General features: G+C 42.5%; 1 protein-coding gene across 1 annotated transcript; it reads right to left on the bottom strand.

Moving 5' to 3' along the window:
• Nucleotides 1-639: 639 nt before the first annotated feature.
• Nucleotides 640-1,173, bottom strand: LOC138363436 (ovarian abundant message protein-like). Its single transcript, XM_069322612.1, has one exon. The coding sequence runs from the start codon at nucleotides 1,171-1,173 to the stop codon at nucleotides 640-642; it is 534 nt and encodes a 177-aa protein (XP_069178713.1).
• Between the last annotated feature and the right edge of the window lie 24,391 nt (nucleotides 1,174-25,564).

Here is a 25,564-nt window from a genome sequence, read left to right as displayed (position 1 = left end):
TAGCGTCCACATACAGTGTGTAACGTAATATATCCATCAGTAAAGATCACCACAAACGCATTCACTAGTGACCACATACAGTATGTAACGTAATATCCATCAGTAAAGATCTCCACAAACGCATTCACTAGTGACCACATACAGTATGTAACATAATATATCCATCAGTAAAAATCCCACAAACGCATTCACTAGCGACCACATACAATATGTAACGTAATATATCCATCAGTAAAGATCACCACAAACGCATTCACTAGCGAGCTGCACCGGTAATGTACCAGCATCCGGTTAGAAAACAACGAGAAAATACATCCGTCAGAGTAACGGGTGTAGCTTGCAGTAACGCAGCGTGCGTTATTAGAGAGGGGGGGGGGGGGGTTCCCGCGCTGTCCATTACCTCTGGCTCGCCTGGGCTGCTGGTCAATACTCACCAAGTGTGTGTAAATACTGACCTCGCAGTCGTAAAAACTCTCGCCTGATTCACATAACCTCTATTGACCCTGGAACAATGAGCTGGAAAATCTCTTGTTTGTAGAATACTAATTACTAATTGTCAGTATTTTGAAATTAAAAAAGTGACCCCTCCCAACCCCCCCCCCCCAAAAAAAAAAGACGGAGGGTAAACTTTGTTATTATTCATCTTTCTCCTGTGTTATATATGTTTGGTGATGATTTTGGGTTACTAATCATTCGCACAATATGAAGAGCCGAACATTGCTGGTTTGAGTGTTCGTAACTCCTTCCGTGCGTGTTCTTCAGCACTTGCGCGTTCTTCAGCACGTGCGCGTTCTTCAGCACGTGCGTGTTCTTCACCACCTGCGTGTTCTTCAGCACGTGCGTGTTCTTCAGCACGTGCGCATTCTTCAGCACGTGCGTGTTCTTCAGCACGTGCGTGTTCTTCAGCACGTGCGTGTTCTTCAGCACGTGCGCATTCTTCAGCACGTGCGTGTTCTTCAGCACGTGCGTGTTCTTCAGCACGTGCGTGTTCTTCAGCACGTGCGTGTTCTTCAGCACGTGCGCATTCTTCAGCACGTGCGTGTTCTTCAGCACGTGCGCATTCTTCAGCACGTGCGTGTTCTTCAGCACGTGCGCGTTCTTCAGCACGTGCGTGTTCTTCAGCACGTGCGCATTCTTCAGCACGTGCGCATTCTTCAGCACGTGCTCAGTCATTTCACATTCCACCGATCTCTTCCATGTTTATTACTCAGTGAGTTAAGATAGGAGTTTACAGTCAAAGGTCTTGAGGACACAGGCATGTAAGAAGCAGCCACCAGCAGCACAAACTCAGGCGACCAGTTACACAAACACAAACAGCCAGCAACCCAAACACAACACCCGGCAAGGCAAACAAAAGGAAATCTACACCAGCACTTCAACCAGTAGCAACATGAGCAGCTCAATGTGCAATTTCACAAAGCTGCTCAAAATTCATTTCAAGGACACTTGAAACATGTGCGCGTCGTCCACTTACAGCGTCAACTTTTTCACAGTGGAAGCACGGTGATGTGAGGCTCATCTTACTACAAGCGAAGGGAGAAGTCTGTTCCGAGTTAACCTTCCGCACTAGTGGCTGTGTTCTGGGGGGAGAGAGAGAGAGAGAGAGAGAGAGAGAGAGAGAGAGAGAGAGAGAGAGAGAGAGAGAGAGAGAGAGAGAGAGAGAGAGAGAGAGAGAGAGAGAGAGGAGAGAGAGAGAGAGAGAGAGAGAGAGAGAGAGAGAGAGAGAGAGAGAGAGAGAGAGAGAGAGAGAGAGAGAGAGAGAGAGAGGAGAGAGAGAGAGAGAGAGAGAGAGAGAGAGAGAGAGAGAGAGAGAGAGAGAGAGAGAGAGAGAGAGAGAGAGAGAGAGAGAGAGAGAGAGAGAGAGAGAGAGAGAGAGAGAGAGAGAGAGAGAGAGAGAGAGAGAGAGAGAGAGAGAGAGAGAGAGAGAGAGAAGGAGAGAGAAGGAGAGAGAAGGAGAGAGAAGGAGAGAGAAGGAGAGAGAAGGAGAGTGAGAGAGAGAGAGGAGAGAGAAGGAGAGAGAAGGAGAGAGAAGGGGAGAGAGAGAGAGAGAATGGAGGAGAGAGAGAGAGAGAGAGAGAGAGAGAGAGAGAGAGAGAGAGAGAGAGAGAGAGAGAGAGAGAGAGAGAGAGAGAGAGAGAGAGAGAGAGAGAGAGAGAGAGAGAGAGAGAGAGAGAGAGATAGAGAGAGAGAGAGAGAGAGAAACAGAAAGACAGTGCTGAAAAAAATTATATTAAAAAGATGTGTTAGGGTCCACTGAAGCAATCTCAATTGGTTTTTCATTAAGAAACCGGCGATAAGCCAGCAAAAAACAAGAGACAGTCGAGCGTCGGGACTTGAGCACAGGTTCCCTGCACCTCTGCTGGGGAAATGTGTTGAGTGTTGATGAAGTGTCCTTCAAGGTCCAGGTATGAGCCCATGAGAGTTTTTTTTATTATTATTATCTTGCATCTTCTGGCTGTGAGGCGTTGGGTGACTGACAGACTATTCTACGGCCTTCAAAAAAGGAAAAAAAGAGCCTTGAAAGATATTACTGATAGAAATGTGAACTCCCCTACTGACACCAACCAGCAGACTGAACTACTAATATACTTTAGGAGTAAGAAAACTCCGAACTTCTTAGCGAAAAACTTTTCTGACACTAAACAAAGCACTTGAGAGGCATTACACACACCAAACAAACGCAGCCATCACCAGCCGCCAAACACCAGGTCACACTCTGCCATCTTCAAAACCACCACGACGCATCCATCATCCCGTCATTGAAACGCGGGAGGTTGGTAACCTGCAGGAGGCCTATCTGTTCACAGTAATGAGATTCACCTCCCCCCCCCCCTTCTTTTCTTCCCCCTCCTGTTTGTCTGCTCAAAACGTTAAATCCACCTGTACTCTGCCTCTGAAAATGTTGACTGGGATCAATAAAACGCGTCTCTTAGCGTCATAATAAAACTGTAAAATTAATTTTGAAGAGTTCATTGTTTAACCTCCTTCTCAAGTGAAGAAAAGCGTAAAAAAATAAAGGATTGTAACCCTATTTGTGTAATGAAGTTTGAAATAAAACACAATTACAAAATACACAAAATATAGAGGGGTAGTAGAAGACAATATGTGAGTGCATACGGGTGCCCCCACAAGGCTCCCCCGGCTTCATATCGTCTTCTTCGAGGTCGAGGGTCCTCTTCAAACGCAACCGGTGGTGGTACCCTTTATATTATATATATATATATATATATATATATATATATATATATATATATATATATATATATATATATATATATATATATATATATATATATGTCGTACCTAGTAGCCAGAACGCACTTCTCAGCCTACTATGCAAGGCTCGATTTGCCTAATAAGCCAAGTTTTCCTGAATTAAAATATTTTTTTTAAATTTTGTCTTATGAAATGATAAAGCTACCCATTTCATTATGTATGAGGTAATTTTTTTTTTATTGGAGTTAAAATTAACGTAGATATATGACTGAACCTAACCAACCCTACCTAACCTAACCTAACCTATCTTTATAGGTTAGGTTAGGTTAGGTAGCCGAAAAAGCTAGGTTAGGTTAGGTTAGGTAGGTTAGGTAGTCGAAAAACAATTAATAAAAAAAAAAAAAATCATGAAAACTTGGCTTATTAGGCAAATCGGGCCTTGCATAGTAGGCTGAGAAGTGCGTTCTGGCTACTAGGTACGACATATATATATATATATATATATATATATATATATATATATATATATATATATATATATATATATATATATATATATATATATATATATATATGCGAACAAGCCTGAATGGTCCCCAGGACAATATGCAACTGAAAACTCATATATATATATATATATATATATATATATATATATATATATATATATATATATATATATATATATATATATATATATACCGCATAGCTCTGTTATCTTTAGTAATAGGAAAATGGGATCCCAATCATAAAGATCAAATACTAAATTTCTCGTCTCAGTTTGCCTTGCAATCCATCTGATGATGGCAGCGCCACTTATACGCCTTGGGAGCCTGGCAAAAATTGCTAGGAAGTTTGCGAAGAAACTCTGTATATTTCAGAGTTATATATATATTATATATATATGTGTGTTTATTTGAGTTACTTACGAAAGCTCTGGGCGTTCTGGTGTGTCTGCCCCCCTCCCCTCACCTGAGTGACGCTTAATTATGATTCGAATCATAATTATGTTTATGGGTCATTTCCACTGTCGGGAGTCGAATAAGAAGAGGCTCAGGTCCTGGGAGAAGAGGCTCAGGTCCTGGGAGAAGAGGCTCAGGTCCTGGGAGAAGAGGCTCAGGTCCTGGGAGAAGAGGCTCAGGTGCTGGGAGAAGAGGCTCAGGTGCTGGGAGAAGAGGCTCAGGTCCTGGCAGAAGAGGCTCAGGTGCTGGGAGAAGAGGTTCAGGTGCTTGGAGAAGAGGCTCAGGTGCTGGGAGAAGAGGCTCAGGTGCTGGGAGACACATTACGTCACAAGAACCTCTCAGCTTGGGTGCTGTGTAACACTTTCTCGACTTGCAAAAATTGCATCAACTTTTTTTTTATTTTATCCGATGCTTTAAGACAAAGTTTTACATCATATAGACAGATTTATGTATATGATTGGAGCCCAGTGATCAGAGGCCAATCACTAGAGCCCAGTAAACTGCGTCCAATCAACGGAGCCCTTATCATATCGGAGCCAAAATCACTCCACACAATTTAGATTAATGGCACAGAGCAAGTCCACTTCGTAAGATCCACGAGTCAATATCGCAAGACCCACGAGTCCATATCGTAAACCCCACGAGTCCATATCGTAAGCCCCACGAGTCATTATCGTAAGCCCCACGAGTCCTTATCGATAAGTCCCACGAGTCCATATCCTAAGCCCCACGAGTCCATATCGTAAGCCCCGAGTCCATATCCTAAGCCCCACGAGTCCATATCGTAAGCCCCGAGTCCATATCGCAAGCCCCACACTAACATGAATGATAAAAAATTACTGAAAAAGTAAAATATCTGGGAAATATCAAGCAATTAGTGTACCCTTTGCTTCACTCACAAGTCCAGGCCATTACACCCGCAGGAGATAACGATTTGTAAATAGTTGTTGGGGGTAATGAGGAGTGATCGGGGGTGTAATTTTATGGAAGATCCATCAGCGATGAGTGTGAAGGCTCGCCTGCTGCGCCATTGTCATTAGCAAATTGTATAACTCAAAATGGGAAATATATATTTTAATTGAGGAGTTTTAACATTTATGAGAGTAATCAGTAACTCTGGATCAGTAAATAATGAAGTTTTCTTCTGCTGGCTTACAGCATACCAGTATATTATATATATATATATATATATATATATATATATATATATATATATATATATATATATATATATATATATAATATTAGTGATTATAATATAATTATAATATTATCATAATATTAGTGTTCAGTGAGAAACCACAAGGTCTCCTCTGAATACTTTTTATTTTCTTCTCCGAGGCTATGGGTCCCCACATTGGCACCAGAGGTGGTACCTCTGGACCCAATGTGGGGACCCATAGGTACAGCTCAGAATGGAAGCAAGTCGACGAAGAACTCTGTAGGGTAAGGCAGGTCCTAGTCAATAACGGCTTCTCCAATGGTTTCGTCGAAGACATCATAAGAAGGAAAGTGAAAAGCCATGCAACCTCTGAAGAGACAACTAACACAACACCTATACCCCCTATTAGACTATTTTACAGGAACTTCTTTTCCACAGCTCATAAAACGGAGGAAAGGGTCCTGAAAGATATTGTTAATAGAAACGTTATCCCTACCGACAAAAATCAGAGGATACAACTGACGATTTACTATAAAACCAGAAAAACGGCCAGCCTACTCATGAGAAACTCTCCAGACACAAAACAGAACGCTTTAAAAGAGACTAACGTCGTCTATGCCTTCAAATGCCCTCTTGGGGACTGTAAGCTCCAAAAAACCCAGTATATAGGCAAGACAACAACATCTCTTTCTAGGCGTTTAACGATGCATAAGCAACAGGGCTCCATTAAGGAACATATAATCTCTTCCCACAACCAAACCATCGCCAGAGAAATCCTAGTAAACAACACAGAAATCATCGATAGATACAGCGATAGCAGGCGGCTTGACGTTTGCGAGGCACTACACATCAAGAAGTCAACACCAGCAATCAACAGCCAATTATTGCACAACTATATTCTACCCACCTCAAGACTCCGCTCCAATATAGAAGCATCAAGAAATATGGACCAATAGGCTTTCTACAAACACTTCTATTCAATATCCATTGTTTCGTGTTCTGTCTTGTGTTGATGAAATTAATACCCTATTAATACCACATCTTGTTCTGTCTTGTGTTAATGCCACATCACCCCTTCCACCTCACTCAAATGTAGATATAAAATCGGAGATGCGTAAGTTCTATTCAGTTGTGTATTTGTGAACTAAAGTCTTTGAAAATGTAATAAGTTTTACCCAACGCGCTCGTGTCGCGTCAGACTAGAAATAAAAATGAATTTTGGAGAATTGATTTTTGATTTACCTCCAACAGTGAAAAGAAATGTACGAAAGATTGAGAAAATTCGTGTTAGAATTATTAATCTTACTTTTTCGGTCATATTTAATAATATATGTCTACAGGAAAGACTGCTACCAAAATATACTAATATATATATATATATATATATATATATATATATATATATATATATATATATATATATATATATATATATATATATATATATATATATATATATATATATATATATATATCTGAACAGTACACTGACTGCATGTTAATACTTGAAAATGTAAATTCCAAACGCCCTGGCTGGGACTACAACCTCCGCCCGCGTGATGCAAAGCTGAGTGCTGTACCACTGTACCACCACACAAGGATGAGTGCTGTACTACTGTACCACCACACCACAAAGCTCAGTATTGTACCACTGTACCATCACACAAAGCTGAGTGCTGTACCACTGTACCACCACACAAAACTGAGTGCTGTACCACTGTACCCCCACACCACAAAGCTCAGTATTGTACCACTGTACCACCACACAAAGCTGAGTGCTGTACTACTGTTTCACTACCCCACAAAACTCAGTGCTGTACTACTACAAAACCACACCTCAAACCTGAGTGCTGTACCACTGTACAAACACACCACAAAGCTGAGTGCTGTACAACTGTGAAACTACACCACAAAGCTGAGTGCTGTACCACTGTACCACCACACCACAAGCTGAGTGCTGTACCACCACACCACAAAAGCGTGGGAAGAGTCTTAATGAACACATTCAACACCATGTCCGAGTGCATTCGGGATATGTGGTCAACTATTTCATCCATTCTAGTTTTAGGCCACGGAACATACAATATCAAATGATAAAAACCTGAATGGTCCCGAAGCTGCATTTTAATCCTTTAAAATTCCAAACGACTCTTGCGTTTGGAAATTTCCAAATGTGTGTAAATTACGAAGAAATTAACACGTGACGAATAATGTGACACTGTTGACCACGAGGAAGACAGGAAATTCCTTAAGTACTTTCGTATTTAACAATGCATCTTCATAAGTTTGGAGGTTGCAAGTCAGTCGTGGTGATATATAGCCAGGGAGGACAACATTGAGGTGATGAGGTGTGGTGAAAAACAATGTACGGTTCATGAATATAAGACCATGCATTCATATGTTCATGAAGAACATACACTCATATGTTCATGAATATGAGAGCAGACATTCATATGTTCATGAAACTTTACGCTTACTTTTCTACATTAATTATATTACAATCGCTTTCGCAATCGAATGCTTAAAATATGCTGGGAAGTAATAGGAATAAAATCGTTAAACACGAATGGGCATTAGCAAAGCAATGTTGTGAATCCTTTAATAATATGGCTTTCCAAGATGCGTATGACGAGTGACATCGACAACTATCGATTTAAACTATTTTCCAACTATAACCGTTCAATTAACTGACGGATAGTTTGATGTAAATTCTCTAAAAAAAAAATCTGGGCCTCACTCGCAGCCGTCCACAACACCAGCAATTTTTGTTCGCCACCAATAAAATATTAAAAAGACACACAAAAAATGAAAAAGCTCAGATATAAATTCTTTTAGACCCTGGAAAATAGTTCTAGTTCCAGAGACTTATTGGGCATTAATTTCTCTATTGGCTCAAGAATTACTTCCCTGATAACCACTGGTCTGGTCCCCTTCAAGAGAGAGAGAGAGAGACTGAGAAAGCATAATTTACATTCTCCAGAGAGGCGAAGAAGTAGGGGTGACATGATTAAAGTGTACTGAAGGATGAATGGGTGTAATAAAGTGAACATTAATAAGGCGAGGCACGTACTGATCCACTCGTCTGAAAATAAAGGAGATGACGACGTTTCCGTCCGTCTTAGACCATTATCAAGTCGTATAAAGAAAGAGTGGTAGAGAAAGTCAATGTCTTTATATGTCACACAATATGGTATGTGTGGTGAAAGGTGAGAAGGATGAGGTATATCAGGAGAGTTAATAGTGAAAAACAAGACTGCAGGTCTAATGACGAGGAGAAAGAGGTGACATAGAGACAAAAAGAGACAACAACATGAAGAGGAAGGAAAAACAAAGAATCTAGAGGGGCTAAAGCCAAGTTAAATCACGTTTGTTAAGAAGGTTGGAGCACCTGACTATGTACTGAGGAAGGCAAGAGTCAAAAAGCCAGGACTAAGGGGCATGTTAGGCATCAGAGCCGATTCGATAAGACGGAGTAAATGAAGAGGCAAGAAAAAATATTTTGAAGATCATCTGATATATATATATATATTAGTCTTCAAAAATAATATAAAATAATTATATAATTTAATAACAAGGTAATCAGAGTAAAGATGGGAATAATGTGGGAGAAGTATACGAGAAGGAGGCAGAGAACATAAACATAGACGAGAAGTGAATGGGGGAAGAATTCTTCCAACTTTTAAGGGAGTCCGCCACATGACACCACAATATATTGGTCGTGTATGTAACGTCTTCAATTCCGGTGAAGAGTTCCTGTTAGTCTGGCGCAGCTATGCGACGTACAACCCGTTGTACGGGACCAGAACTAGACAAACTGATTACGTTTTTCTATCGGAGAGACATTTCTATAGACTAACCATGAGCATTTCCACGCTATCACAGACGTCCTCTGAATACGCAGGTGAGACAGCAACAAACCGCTGAAATCGGCTTCTGACGCGGCCCTAAATGATGGCTGGACGCAATGCGCTTTTTTGCGTCAGGGGACGTGTCATGTATTTTATAGTTTGTGGTACATGCCTGCCAGCCGTCGCTCTAGTGTCAAAGAATAATGCTTCGCTCCACTGAATGTTGCTCTGTACTGACCTCCATATCTGCGGACACGCAAACAACGGCTCTCTGCTTACCTCCTGGGGCATACAGAAATATATTCTGGTAATATTGTGCCCACAGTTCTGGGTCTCTACTTACCAGCTGGGGCATTGGTGCCCACAGCTCTGGGTATCTCTGGTCACTAGTGCCTTGGACATCAAAGATATCAGGGGTTCAGTCCTGATATCCTTATTTGTCTGGAGCGCTATAGAGATGTGCCTATTTGAGTACACAGCGACCACTTTAACAATTACTCAGCTACAAAATTACATATGAAATCCAGAGTTAAAAGATTTCCAAAATCCCGAATCTTGTGCGAGTTACTGCTTATTGTACTAACACAGGCGATTAACATTGTTCAATATGCAGTTTGCTTTTATAGAACGAAGGATAAATGTAAATATCAAAGCTTGGAATTGCATCGCCATAAAAGCTTCGATTCTGGTAATATTAATTAGCTAATATAGACCTGGGCGTGATGTCTACTAATTTCAAATACAAATAATAATATGAGAGCTGCAGCCATTATTACAGTCGAATGAAATAGTACTGAGATACTATTTCACCTGTTACAAAGACACAATTGCACCCATTTTATAGCAACTCTTGTGCCTATTAGAGATGTATTATTGTACCCATTATAGATGCTCCATTGCTCGCAGTACAAACACACTAATGCACTTCCTACAAATGTATTACTGTAACCATTGCAAAACGTACTATTACACCTATTTCAGACATATAATTGCACCCCATTACATCGGTGCTTATGAATCCATTTTAAGGCACTATTTCAACAGCAGCAACAGAGGTACTATTGTACCTATTTCAAAGACGCTATTATACATATTACACAAGCCCTACTGAACCCATTACAAAGATTAAATTACACTCATTATCAAGGCACTGCTGAATCTAATTCAGGAGTACTATTGAGTCCACTAGAAGATGGGGAAAACCCGATTTGCATGTTTTGCATAATTTCCTAAATAAACCAGAGGTGCATGAAATTTACACTACAAAAACTTGTGCCAAGTAAAACAATCGAAATCAAATTGTAAGTGCACTATTTTAGTTCTCTCACTGAGTGCTTTATAAAGTGTACTCTGTATCAGTGTATTTTATCAGTGCACTTTATTAGTTGAACTCTGTAAATGCACACTACATGTGCACTCAATTACAGCACCCACGAAGAACAATATTCTTATAAAACAGAATATTATTATAAATTAGAACAATGTTTTCTTATAGATGACCAACAATCCCATAAATTAAATGAATTTTTTTATTCAGGAAAAGTACGTACATAGTTGATTTACAAATATAATGTTGGATTTATAGTACATAGAGCAAGTACATACAATACATAAAACCACTAATACGCATAGCGTTTCGGGCAAAATGGAAAGGAGAACAATGTTCTCAAACTATAATAATGTTCTCGTGTAGAAGAACACTGTTCTCATATAGAACAATGTCCCCCTAAAGCAGTACAATATTTTAATAAAGTCGAACAATGCCCTTGTAGAACAAGAAAAAGATCCTTATGAAGAAGAACAATGTCAAAAAAGTAAAATATTTTTATAAAGCAGAACAATGTTCTCCCCCCCCCCTTTCCCAACTCTCCCCCCTCCCCTTCTCTCCCACAACATCTCCTCCTCTCTAACCTCCCCCTCTCTTCAGGCGTCCCCTCCTCTCCTTCTTTTCCTTCCATCTGTCTCTGTTTTTTGTCTTCCTGTCTCTCTCTGTCTTTACCCTGGCTGCCCTGGTCTCTCTGTAGGCCTATCTCTCTCTGTCTGTTTCTGTTTCAGTCTGTCTCCACCCTCTCTGTTTTATTCTGCCTGTCTACCACTTGCATGTGGGTGGTCTGCCTGTGGGAGGGATCTACTGGTGGGAAATATCTATAAAATATATATATAATATTTACCCGTTTGCTTTGAGAGAGGCGGCAGAGCTTGAGAAAGGTTTTGAAGCTGTGAAAGCATCATTTGTTTTACACAATAAGCAAATAATAACAATGAAATTTAATTAAGTTCAATTAAATTTAAAAGTGTTCATTTTCATGAGATCTGTGCATACATTATTCTGAGAACATGTTTTGAAATCTTTAGGCAGATGTAGTATATAGTTAGTATCTTAATGTAGCACACTGTTCCCTCTAAAAATTATTCTGGCCATCCCGACGAGTCTATGTTAGTCCCATACAACAGACTATTCCCCCTGTAAAATTGAGTGAAGTCAGCCCCAGTCTGGCCTTGAACCTTGGGCAAGCAAGCAAACATTCTCTTTTATATAGATGGAAATGTCTGTTCGAGGTTGGAGGCCCCTGGGGAAAAGAGGGAGAGAAGGGGGAAATGGGGGATAGAAGAGAGGGAAGATAGGGAAAGAGAAGGAGGGGTGACAAGCATGTGGGAAAAACGGTGGTGGAGGAAGAAGCGGAGGGGGGAGGAGAAGGGGAAGGGGTGAAATGGGGACAGAATATCCCCGGGCACCGCCGGGTACACCAACTAGTGCACAAATAAGTTCAACAACTTGCTACAAAAGTTGAAAAATTTGTTAAGATATTTGAGAAATATATTTTTGTTCAGTGTCATATTGTTCGTTATTCCCCCTACCGTGGGACTCAAGAGTTACCCTGGGACTCAAGAGTTACCGTGGGACTCAAGAGTTACCGTGGGACTCAAGAGTTACCGTGGGACTCAAGAATTACCGTGGGACTCAAGAATTACCGTGGGACTCAAGAGTTACCGTGGGACTCAAGAGTTACCGTGGGACTCAAGAGTTACCGTGGGACTCAAGAATTACAGTGGGACTCAAGAATTACCGTGGGACTCAAGAGTTACCGTGGGACTCAAGAGTTACCGTGGGACTCAAGAGTTACCGTGGGACTCAAGAGTTACCCTGGGACTCAAGAGTTACCGTGGGACTCAAGAGTTACCATTGGACTCAAGAGTTACCGTGGGACTCAAGAGTTACCCTGGGACTCAAGAGTTACCGTGGGACTCAAGAGTTACCGTGGGACTCAAGAGTTACCGTGGGACTCAAGAGTTACCGTGGGACTCAAGAGTTACCGTGGGACTCAAGAGTTACCGTGGGACTCAAGAGTTACCGTGGGACTCAAGAGTTACCGTGGGACTCAAGAGTTACCGTGGGACTCAAGAGTTACCCTGGGACTCAAGAGTTACCCTGGGACTCAAGAGTTACCGTGGGACTCAAGAGTTACCCTGGGACTCAAGAGTTACCGTGCGACTCAAGAGTTACCGTGGGACTCAAGAGTTACCGTGGGACTCAAGAGTTACCGTGGGACTCAAGAGTTACCGTGGGACTCAAGAGTTACCGTGGGACTCAAGAGTTACCGTGGGACTCAAGAGTTACCGTGGGACTCAAGAGTTATCCTGGGACTCAAGAGTTACCGTGGGACTCAAGAGTTACTGTGGGACTCAAGAGTTACCGTGGGACTCAAGAGTTACCGTGGGACTCAAGAGTTACCCTGGGACTCAAGAGTTATCCTGGGACTCAAGAGTTACCGTGGGACTCAAGAGTTACCGTGGGACTCAAGAGTTACCCTGGGACTCAAGAGTTACCGTGGGACTCAAGAGTTACCGTGGGACTCAAGAGTTACCGTGGGACTCAAGAGTTACCGTGGGACTCAAGAATTACCGTGGGACTCAAGAGTTACCGTGGGACTCAAGAGTTACCGTGGGACTCAAGAATTACCTTGGGACTCAAGAGTTACCGTGGGACTCAAGAATTACCGTGGGACTCAAGAGTTACCGTGGGACTCAAGAGTTACCGTGGGACTCAAGAGTTACCCTGGGACTCAAGAGTTATCCTGGGACTCAAGAATTACCGTGGGACTCAAGAGTTACCGTGGGACTCAAGAGTTACCGTGGGACTCAAGAATTACCTTGGGACTCAAGAGTTACCGTGGGACTCAAGAATTACCGTGGGACTCAAGAGTTACCGTGGGACTCAAGAGTTACCGTGGGACTCAAGAGTTACCGTGGGACTCAAGAGTTACCCTGGGACTCAAGAGTTATCCTGGGACTCAAGAATTACCGTGGGACTCAAGAGTTACCGTGGGACTCAAGAATTACCGTGGGACTCAAGAGTTACCGTGGGACTCAAGAGTTACCGTGGGACTCAAGAGTTACCGTGGGACTCAAGAGTTACCGTGGGACTCAAGAGTTACCGTGGGACTCAAGAGTTACCGTGGGACTCAAGAATTACCGTGGGACTCAAGAGTTACCGTGGGACTCAAGAGTTACCGTGGGACTCAAGAGTTACCCTGGGACTCAAGAGTTATCCTGGGACTCAAGAATTACCGTGGGACTCAAGAGTTACCGTGGGACTCAAGAGTTACCGTGGGACTCAAGAATTACCTTGGGACTCAAGAGTTACCGTGGGACTCAAGAATTACCGTGGGACTCAAGAGTTACCGTGGGACTCAAGAGTTACCCTGGGACTCAAGAGTTATCCTGGGACTCAAGAATTACCGTGGGACTCAAGAGTTACCGTGGGACTCAAGAGTTACCGTGGGACTCAAGAATTACCTTGGGACTCAAGAGTTACCGTGGGACTCAAGAATTACCGTGGGACTCAAGAGTTACCGTGGGACTCAAGAGTTACCGTGGGACTCAAGAGTTACCATGGGACTCAAGAGTTACCGTGGGACTCAAGAGTTACCCTGGGACTCAAGAGTTACCGTGGGACTCAAGAGTTACCGTGGGACTCAAGAATTACCGTGGGACTCAAGAATTACCGTGGGACTCAAGAGTTACCGTGGGACTCAAGAGTTACCGTGGGACTCAAGAGTTACCCTGGGACTCAAGAGTTACCCTGGGACTCAAGAGTTACCGTGGGACTCAAGAGTTACCATGGGACTCAAGAGTTACCGTGGGACTCAAGAGTTACCCTGGGACTCAAGAGTTACCGTGGGACTCAAGAGTTACCGTGGGACTCAAGAGTTACCGTGGGACTCAAGAGTTACCGTGGGTCTCAAGAGTTACCGTGGGACTCAAGAGTTACCGTGGGACTCAAGAGTTACCGTGGGACTCAAGAGTTACCGTGGGACTCAAGAGTTACCGTGGGACTCAAGAGTTACCGTGGGACTCAAGAGTTACCCTGGGACTCAAGAGTTACCCTGGGACTCAAGAGTTACCGTGGGACTCAAGAGTTACCCTGGGACTCAAGAGTTACCGTGCGACTCAAGAGTTACCGTGGGACTCAAGAGTTACCGTGGGACTCAAGAGTTACCGTGGGACTCAAGAGTTACCGTGGGACTCAAGAGTTACCGTGGGACTCAAGAGTTACCGTGGGACTCAAGAGTTACCGTGGGACTCAAGAGTTACCCTGGGACTCAAGAGTTACCGTGGGACTCAAGAGTTACTGTGGGACTCAAGAGTTACCGTGGGACTCAAGAGTTACCGTGGGACTCAAGAGTTACCCTGGGACTCAAGAGTTATCCTGGGACTCAAGAGTTACCGTGGGACTCAAGAGTTACCGTGGGACTCAAGAGTTACCCTGGGACTCAAGAGTTACCGTGGGACTCAAGAGTTACCGTGGGACTCAAGAGTTACCGTGGGACTCAAGAGTTACCGTGGGACTCAAGAATTACCGTGGGACTCAAGAGTTACCGTGGGACTCAAGAGTTACCGTGGGACTCAAGAATTACCTTGGGACTCAAGAGTTACCGTGGGACTCAAGAATTACCGTGGGACTCAAGAGTTACCGTGGGACTCAAGAGTTACCGTGGGACTCAAGAGTTACCCTGGGACTCAAGAGTTATCCTGGGACTCAAGAGTTACCGTGGGACTCAAGAGTTACCGTGGGACTCAAGAGTTACCCTGGGACTCAAGAGTTACCGTGGGACTCAAGAGTTACCGTGGGACTCAAGAGTTACCGTGGGACTCAAGAGTTACCGTGGGACTCAAGAATTACCGTGGGACTCAAGAGTTACCGTGGGACTCAAGAGTTACCGTGGGACTCAAGAATTACCTTGGGACTCAAGAGTTACCGTGGGACTCAAGAATTACCGTGGGACTCAAGAGTTACCGTGGGACTCAAGAGTTACCGTGGGACTCAAGAGTTACCGTGGGACTCAAGAATAATTGAAAATGTATCTGAAACAAACTGTTCATGTGTCAACACAATGAACTTATAAAAGCTCAATTTTATCATAAACCGATTTGTTCATAACAGTTAATATCTTTAACAATGTACTTTGGCCACATTAGTAAAATCCTAGAAAACCTGGAATTAAATCAACAAACTATATTCCAGTGTTCAGAATTATTAAACCATATTCCATTGTTCGAAATTATTAAACCATTTTCCAGTGTTCGGAATTATTAAATCATTTTCCAGTGTTCGGAATTATTAAACCATATTTCATTGTTCGAAATTATTCAATCATATTCCAGCTTTCGGAATTATTAAACCATATTCCAGTGTTCGGAATGTAGCTAATTCATCATTTATGAATCATCAATTCTTTTATGAGTTAAAAATAAAATTAAACAACCGAGTTTACTAAATATTAACAGAGCATTTCTGTTAGTTTATCAATGCGTTACCATTAAATAATTTCAGTTAGCAATTAGTGTGAGCAAATTCCATTGCTGTGAATGTAAATATGTGGATCACAGCCTGTAGGCTATCCTATGTACTGTGTCCACCAGGAGGTATGTTTGTGTACACTCTTCCTTCCCCTCCTCACACATCAGAGGGCTCCTCGTGTCCCCTCACAAACTCTAATGTGGTGAATGTCGTCGTTGTACAACCGACCCCTCAACCCCTTGTCGGCTGTGTCGAACAAGTGTCACCTTCACACTCTAGCGCAGTCCACCCTGCAGAGACCTGTGGCAGGATGGTTTGGTTTTCCATTAATGGGCTACTGCTGACCTCAAGCTACAATGCAAACAGTTTCATAACTCCCTGGTACCTATTTACTGCTAGGTAGACAGAGGTATCAGGTAGTGGGAAACGTGTTTAAACACTTCTGTCCTACCGTGGGAATCGAACCCGGTTGTGGATTGATTGCACTGATCTCTGGACATCACTAGGTGTTCTTGGCAAGGGGATGTCTCAAAAGTTTTCACGACTGCATGATGAATAAAAGACAAATAACGATATTGCGTTTAATTAGTTTATTGTGAAGGTCGAATGTAAGGTCGAACTCCCTCCCCTGGGGATGGAGTTACTCCCTCCCACCTTGGGGAGGGAGTAGAATAGTTCCAGAAACTCTCCACCCGAGTGATCTTTCACAGGTAAATCGGTTGATTTATTCCGTACCATTGTACGTGATATTATTTATGATAGTGTCTAGTTTATAAATGATAAACTACACACTATTACGTGTTTGATAACAATATGGGCCAATAATATTAAAAGCCTATAAGAATCTCCGTCCACTTGGAACAGTCGGAACAGCGACGGACTCGGCGTTTCTTTTTAGGGTCAATGTTCGATCCCCGACGATACATTAAGTGATTGGTCTCCTTGATTAACCCCCCCCCCCCCGCCCCCTTTCCTTATACCTTAGCTCTTTGTCCTCATATTCCGTCCAAGTTCAGTTTAGTCACCTGGCCCACTCTCTTCAACTACTTGACCTTACTAAGCATCTTAGCCACTTGCAGAGATCCTTCAGACTGACCCATGACATGACATACATAATAAGATCAGTGTTATCTTTACTGAGGTTCTTTACTGAGATATATTAAGTTTATGCTGCCTCAAGCTAATGCCTCTAATCAATATTTACAACCTGGGCTCCAGTGTTTCTTCATATTGATATAGCTACATAGAAGTGCACTCTACTGAATATTACTAAATTACTGTTTCAAATTCTAGAATTTAAAGGTACAGAACCAGTTTTTCTGTGGCGTGTGAAATTTTACACTTCGTGTTCTACGTTGTTCTATAGTTAGCATAATTTTAGTTCAGTCACCCACTAATTTTCCTGAGTGTTCTTGCTAAATTTAATCAAGAGGAGTTTACGAGTCAGTAAATGGAGTCAGCAGGTTCCCAGACACTAACCACAAACTCACCCCCAAACACACGCCTCTACGTAAACACTCACTTGTTAACTCTACACTACAATACACTATACTACACTTCAATGAACAATTTGTTCACTCACTTGCTTGATTTAGTGAGTGAATGTCTTGACCAGACCACACACAAGAAGGTAAAGGGACGACGACGTTTCGGTCCGTCAATAAACCCACAATCGACTTGAGAATGGTCCAGGACGGACCGAAACGTCGTCGTCCCTTCACCTTCTAGTGTGTGGTCTGGTCAACATACTTTAGCCACGTTATTGTGACTCATCGCCTGCATGAGTGAGTGTCTGCTTGTAACAACCGCCAGACGAGAGAACTTGCACAAATTTCGCTTAACCTGGTCAATTCCAGCATTTCTCCTGCCCGGTTCCGTTAAATCATTTATAGTCATTGGCGAGTGTTGAAACAAATCCAGTCATGGAATCTAAATAATCGAATTGCCACTGTCAATCAGACCTGCAGTAATTGCACTTCCTGACGCCTATTATTTCAACAGTGACGCCAAATTTTCACAATATGGTCACAAAATGCTTCGCAGAATGTGGAACAATGTTTCTGATACATTATTTGTTATAAATAATAATAAAAATAATCGATTTGTTTTTACTACATATGATTCAAATACGAAATCACAAAAGGATTCAGTTAGAGTCACTTAGAAGGATCAGTGTTTTATAGTAAAACATCGATGAAAAGTAATATATATATATATATATATATATATATATATATATATATATATATATATATATATATATATATATATATATATATATATATATATATATATATATATATGTCGTACCTAGTAGCCAGAACGCACTTATCAGCCTACTATGCAAGGCCTGATTTGCCTAATAAGCCAAGTTTTCCTGAATTAATATATTTTCTCTAGTGTTTTTGTTATGAAATGATAAAGCTACCCATTTCATTATGTATGAGGTCAATATTTTTTTATTGAAGTTAATATTAACGTAGATATATGACCGAACCTAACCAACCCTACCTAACCTAACCTAACCTATCTTTATAAGTTAGGTTAGGTTAGGTAGCAGAAAAAGTTAGGTTAGGTTAGGTTAGGTAGGTTAGGTAGACGAAAAAACATTAATTCATGAAAACTTGGCTTATTAGGCAAATCGGGCCTTGAATAGTAGGCTGAGAAGTGCGTTCTGGCTATTAGGTACGACATATATATATATATATATATATATATATATATGTCGTACCTAGTAGCCAGAACGCACTTGTCAGCCTACTATGCATGGCCCGATTTGCCTAATAAGCCAAGTTTTCATGAATTAATTGTTTTTCGGCTACCTAACCTAACCTAACCTATAAAGATAGGTTAGGTTAGGTTAGGTAGGGTTGGTTAGGTTCGGTCATATATCTACGTTAATTTTAAATCTAATAAAAAAAAAATTGACCTCATACATAATGAAATTTGTAGGTTTATCATTTCATAAGAAAAAAATTACAGAAAATATATTAATTCAGTAAAACTTGGCTTATTAGGCAAATCGGGCCTTGCATAGTAGGCTGAGAAGTGCGTTCTGGCTACTAGGTACGACATATATATATATATATATATATATATATATATATATATATATATGTATATATATATATATATATATATATATATATATATATATATATATATATTCGTTTTCATAACGCCAATGTGATACTTTGTATTCCCGGCTTGGTGCCATCTTTCCATAATTACTGACTTTTGAATAAAGTCCTAAAATTATCATGAAACACCACCTCGGTTCACGCAGCTTTGGTCTCGTTAGTGAGCACTGACAGTGAACCAGTACAGCACATTACTTCTGCTCTCTACCTTCAGGCGAGTACGGTTGCTATCACGCACAGTTGGTGGGGAGAGCCGTGTTAAAAGTTCTGTATCGGCGTGATATTTTCCACAATGTTTCCCAGCTGGCCAGCACAAGATTTTTGTGCTGCCAGCACAAAAAGTATTTGTTATATTTGTGTGTTACATTTACTCTCATGATATTTCCTTCAAGGAAATTCCCGCCTCTCAACTGGCAATCAACTGTTTACTAACAATCGACTTGAGAATGGTCCAGGACGGACCGAAACGTCGTCGTCCCTTCAACTTCTAGTGTGTGGTCTGGTCAACATATTTCCTTCAAATTGCTAAATGGAGACAATGTGTATGTGCGAGCCTATGTGTTTGTGTGTGTGTACTTACCTATGTGTAGTTACAGAATGAACTACTCTTCCCAGTACTCTTCGTTAAATGACTCTGATGGTTAAATGATGTTAACAGACTGAGGGATTTGGCCTCCACCGCCTTTTTACTTAACTTCCTCCAACCGTCTGCCACTGCAAAACAGAACTTTCTGATATATTTTATATCTTTGCTTTCTAGCCACGAATTTATGACCTCTTGAACAAATCCACAAGGGCTGTGATGAGGGTTCGAACCTACGTCCGAGATGATCCCAGAGGCGCTTTAGTCAATTATGCCACGACATGGTCAAAAGAATTGCAACCGGGAGTGCTACTGCCCTCACACGGATCCCGCAAACCCTCCGAGACACAAACCGGGCTTTTACACAATTACCCCCATGCACCCGGACTCTGTCAACAAGCTCTTCGTCCTCATTTCAATATACACAGAAATTCCAACAGCGTGATACATCAAATGAATAAATCCCTCGTGGATTTGTTCATTTGATCTATCACGCTATTGTGATTTCTGTGTATTACAATCACTTGCTCTCGAAGTTGCAATTTTCATGAATTTGGGTTTGTTAATCTTCTAGTTTCCTGTAACTATTTAGTACGTAATGATCATATCTTCTCATTTTATTCTATCTTTCCATTCCTCTGTAACTCTCGTTTTTCAGTTCCAGAAGTCATATGGTAAGGTGTCTTTGCACATTTTTCAATATGTTGATGTGCTTCTTGAGATCTGGGCACCACACAACCACCGCATATTCTAATTTTGGTCTCACAAAAGTCGTGAACAACTTCTTTAGTAGTCACCTAGTTGTATTCACCTAGTTGTGTTTGCGGGGATTGAGCTCTGGCTCTTTGGTCCCGCCTCTCAACCGTCAATCAACAGGTGTACAGATTCCTGAGCCTATTGGGCTCTATCATATCTACACTTGAAACTGTGTATGGAGTCAGCCTCCACCACATCACTTCCTAATGCATTCCATTTGTCAACCACTCTGACACTAAAAAAGTTCTTTCTAATATCTCTGTGGCTCATTTGGGCACTCAGTTTCCACCTGTGTCCCCTTGTGCATGTTCCCCTTGTGTTAAATAGACTGTCTTTATCTACCCTATCAATTCCCTTCAGAATCTTGAATGTGGTGATCATGTCCCCCCTAACTCTTCTGTCTTCCAGCGAAGTGAGGTTTAATTCCCGTAGTCTCTCCTCATTGCTCATACCTCTCAGCTCGGGTACTAGTCTGGTGGCAAACCTTTGAACCTTTTCCAGTTTAGTCTTATCCTTGACTAGATATGGACTCCATGCTGGGGCTGCATACTCCAGGATTGGCCTGACATATGTGGTATACAAAGTTCTGAATGATTCTTTACACAAGTTTCTGAATGCCGTTCGTATGTTGGCCAGCCTGGCATATGCCGCTGATGTTATCCGCGCACACACACACACACACACACACACACACAATCTCTGATCCTCAGTCTCTCACACACACACTTCAGTCTCTGATCCTCGTCTTACCAACTGTCGTTAGATAACAAGCGAACTTGTCCATGTTCAAGCACGCAAGTGACAAAATATGAAGAAACCCATAAACAATGTTTCAAAATTATTTTAATGCTCATTTTTTTTGCAAGGGCATAGCAATATTTGTTGGACATGTAACTCAGCTAACTATGTGGACCAGTTAGCTACCCCTGGGAACCACTATATCATGGATTCCAAGACCCACCACCACCACCACACCACCACCACACCATCACCACCACCACCACCACCACCACACCATCATCACCACCATCACCACCACCACCACACCACCACACCACCACCACACCATCACCACCATCACCACCACCACACCATCACCACCATCACCACCACCACACCACCACCACCACACCACCACCACCACCACACCACCACCACACCACCACCACACCACCACCACACCACCACCACCACACCATCACCACCATCACCACCACCACACCACAACCACCATCACCACCACCACCACACCACACCACCACACCACACCACCACACCACACCACCACACCACCACCACCACACCACCACCACACCACACCACCACACCACCACACCACCACCACCACACCACCACCACCACACCACACCACCACACCACACCACACCACCACCACCACACCACCACCACACCACACCACCACACCACCACCACCACACCATCACCACCACCACCACACCACCACCACCACACCACCACCACCACACCATCACCACCATCATCACCACCACACCATCACCACCATCACCACCACCACCACACCACCACCACACCACACCACACCACCACACCACCACCACCACCACACCATCACCACCACCACCACACCATCACCACCATCACCACCACCACACCATCACCACCATCACCACACCACCACACCACACCATCACCACACCACTACCACCACCACCACCACCATCACCACACCACCACCACCACACCATCACCACACCACTACCACCACCACCACCACCATCACCACACCACCACCACCACACCATCACCACACCACCACCACCACACCACACCACCACACCACCACCACCACACCACCACCACACCACACCACCACACCACCACCACCACCACACCATCACCACCACCACCACACCACCACCACCACACCATCACCACACCACTACCACCACCACCACCATCACCACACCATTCCCTGCTGTGCCGGGGGCAGGCTGTCATCCGTATGGTCAATATCAATATTATGTTTGAAGGGTAAACAACGAACAGCAGAGAGATGCCGCAAGCCTCAAAAAACAAGTTTTGGTCTCTGAGCTCTGAATATTGTAGCAGCCTGAGCCCTGGACACTGGCGGCAACTGGGGCTACTACTTGTATTATGACAAAATGTTCTGTTCACTTGGGGAGTAAGACGTCGTGTTAGCTGGGGAATGGTGATGTACTTCAGGCCATAATGGAGAGAGAACGTCTTCAAGAGGCGTATCACGAGGGATTTCAGAGTGATGGGTAGGGGAAATGTGTTTTCCTCGAGACATCACTTAATGGGCGTTTAAGACATTTTATAATGTCTGAAGCTCCTATAAGCTTCGTGAATAACCTCTTTAGAAAAGGGTATTCAGGTTGCTTACGCAACTTATTGGTTTTAACTAGATTTAGATAAATCTTATCATCTTAATTACTCGAAACCTATGTAATGGCCAGGTAACTATAAATATATGTTGTGCAAATTTTGCTGTTTAAATGGAATGGCTGTTTAAAAAATGTCTTCATTACTATTTTGATTTCTTTCAATAATTATTGACGGATCAAACCCAAGGTGATTAAGTCTTTTCCATGGGCCATAAAGATTTATTGTTGTCAAATTGTATACTTCTTTAACTAAATCAGATCTGCTTGTTGAGTGTGACTGCCCGGCACTGCAGGTCAATGATCAATTGTATTTTAGTCGCAGTGGGACGTTACTTACCTTGTAATAAATCAACTATGCCTTGCTAGGAGCTAAATGTTCCTTGGCTTGTGATAAATACATTTGGCAGCGGCTGAAAGTTACTTTGCAATTCCTAAAAAAACATGTTTCATATAATTTTTCAATACAATGCTTTGTGTGAGATGCGTCACATGTATCACGACCTAATGTATGACTCGAGATGTGTGACAAAACCTTCACATCTTCCTCTTATTCAAGTGTTGATTGGAGCAGCACGTGCAGCTAGCCAGCTAATTTTTAAGCGTTCCTAGAGAGATTGGCGTCGGAAAGTAAAAACAGAACTTTTAGTGTCAAATTAAAAAGACAAATTTCTTTCACCAATTTACACCTTGCATACTGAATACTTTGAAATTAAATCTTTTCTTCCAAACATGCTTTTATACGCATCATATTTCATGTCTATTTAGATGCGCTTAAGTGTTCTGCAATATCAGACACTTTTATAATGGGCCGTGATCTGGAGAGGTGATGGTAGACTCACACAGCTTCACAAAGATGTACAACAAAAGTATTAGGCTCAGAAACCTTGATTGAAAGTTAAGAATTGGGACCAAAGTGCTCATCAAGCAAGTAACACACATACACACACGTCGTGAGGGACGCATCAACAAGGAACCGCATGGAGGTGAGGAAACATGGAGAGCTAAACCGTTGGAAGTGGCGACAAGAAACGTTTTAAGTCAGCATGTCAGGGGATCCACAAGAATGAGAGGCGACGATGAACCAGCGAGACTCGACCTAATTTTCACTCTCAGCTACTCCGACATAAGGGCAAACGGTTTTGAAGCCCCTGTGGGAATGAGTGATCACAGCGTCCTGATGTTTAAATATTTGGTCGAAGATGGGTTAATATACTCAAAGAAGGGCCCAGAAAACAAAAGGCCTGCATTATGGAAGGGAAACTATGAGGAGATAAGAAAATTCCTGACAGATACAGTTTGGGAAACAGAGCTCAGAAGAAAGACGGCCCAAGACATAATGTATTACATCATGGAGAAGTGTAAGAAAGTAGCAGACAAGTTCGTCCCAGTCCAAAAGGAAACAAAATAAATGCAGACGAGAAACCTATGGTTTAATCTGAGATGTAAGCTAGAAAAGCAACTAAGTACAAGGGCGTAGAGAAACTATAGAAACAACAGGACACTAGGGAGCAGTGAAAGATGCCGGAGTGCCGGGATTGAATACGTCAGGGTGAGAAGAGAGGCAGAACGACAATATGAAAATGACAAAACGAGCAAGGCAAAGACTCAACCTAAATTGCTGCACAGCCACACCAGGAGAAAAACAACAGTGAAGGAACAGGTATGGATCTATACTGTTTCTGATATATGTAAATGATCTCCCAGAGGGAATAGACTCGTTCCTGTCAATGTTTGCCGTGGATGCAAAAAATATGAGGGGGATTAAGATTGAAGAAGATAGTATAAGGCTACAAGATGACGTAGACAAACTGAAGGAATGTTTCAACAAATGGCTCAAAATTTCAACCCAAGTAAATGTAAGGTGATGAAACTAGGCGGAGGAAAAGGAGGCCAGACACAGGATACCGAATGGGAGATGAAGTTCTTCAAGGAACGGACAGAGAGAAAGATCTACGAGATGATATCACGCCAAACCTGTCTCCTGAAGCTCATATCAAAAGAATAACATCCGGGGCGTATGCAAGGCTGGCTAACATCAGAACTGCCTTCACAAACTTGTGTAAAGAATCATTCAGAACCTTGAGTACCACATATGCAAGACCAGTCCTGGAGTATGCGGCCCCAGCATGGAGCCCGTACCTAGTCAAGCACAAGACGAAGTAGAAAAAAATTCAGAGGTATGCCACTAGGCATACTAGTGGCATACGTAACTCATTTCCTCGTAACTCATGCCCAGAACTAAGAGGCAGGATTTACGAGGAAAGGATACATGAAATGCACCTCACGTCGCTGGAAGACGGGAGAGCTTGGGGAGACATGATCACTACCTGCAAAATTCTTAGAGGAATCGACAGGGTAGATAAAGATAAATTGTTTTACCCGTGGAGAACGCAAACAAGGGGACACAGGTGGAAACTGAGTATCCAAATGAGCCACAGGGACGTTAGAAATAACTTTTTCAGTGTTAGAGTAGTTAACAGATGGAATACATTAGGCAGTGAAGTGGTGGAGGCTGACTCCATACACAGTTTCAAATGTAGATATGATAGAGCCCAATAGGCTCAGGAATCTGTAAACCATTTGATTGATGGTTGAGAGGTGAGACGAAAGAGCTAGAGCTCAACCCCCGCAAGGACAACAAGGTGAGTACACATATGTGTGTGGCCTCGCGGCTGAGTGGACAGCGCTCAGAGGTCGTAGTCCTATGG

This window comes from Procambarus clarkii, chromosome 1 (assembly GCF_040958095.1).
Source record: "Procambarus clarkii isolate CNS0578487 chromosome 1, FALCON_Pclarkii_2.0, whole genome shotgun sequence".
Classification (NCBI taxonomy): Eukaryota; Metazoa; Arthropoda; class Malacostraca; order Decapoda; family Cambaridae; genus Procambarus; species Procambarus clarkii.
Note: the sequence above shows the minus strand (reverse complement) of the source record. Positions and strands in the feature narration are given on the sequence as shown.

Coding starts and splice junctions, on each gene's coding strand:
- LOC138363436 (XM_069322612.1), bottom strand. CDS start 1,173: ATGACTGAGCACGTGCTGAAGAATGCGCACGTGCTGAAGAATGCGCAC.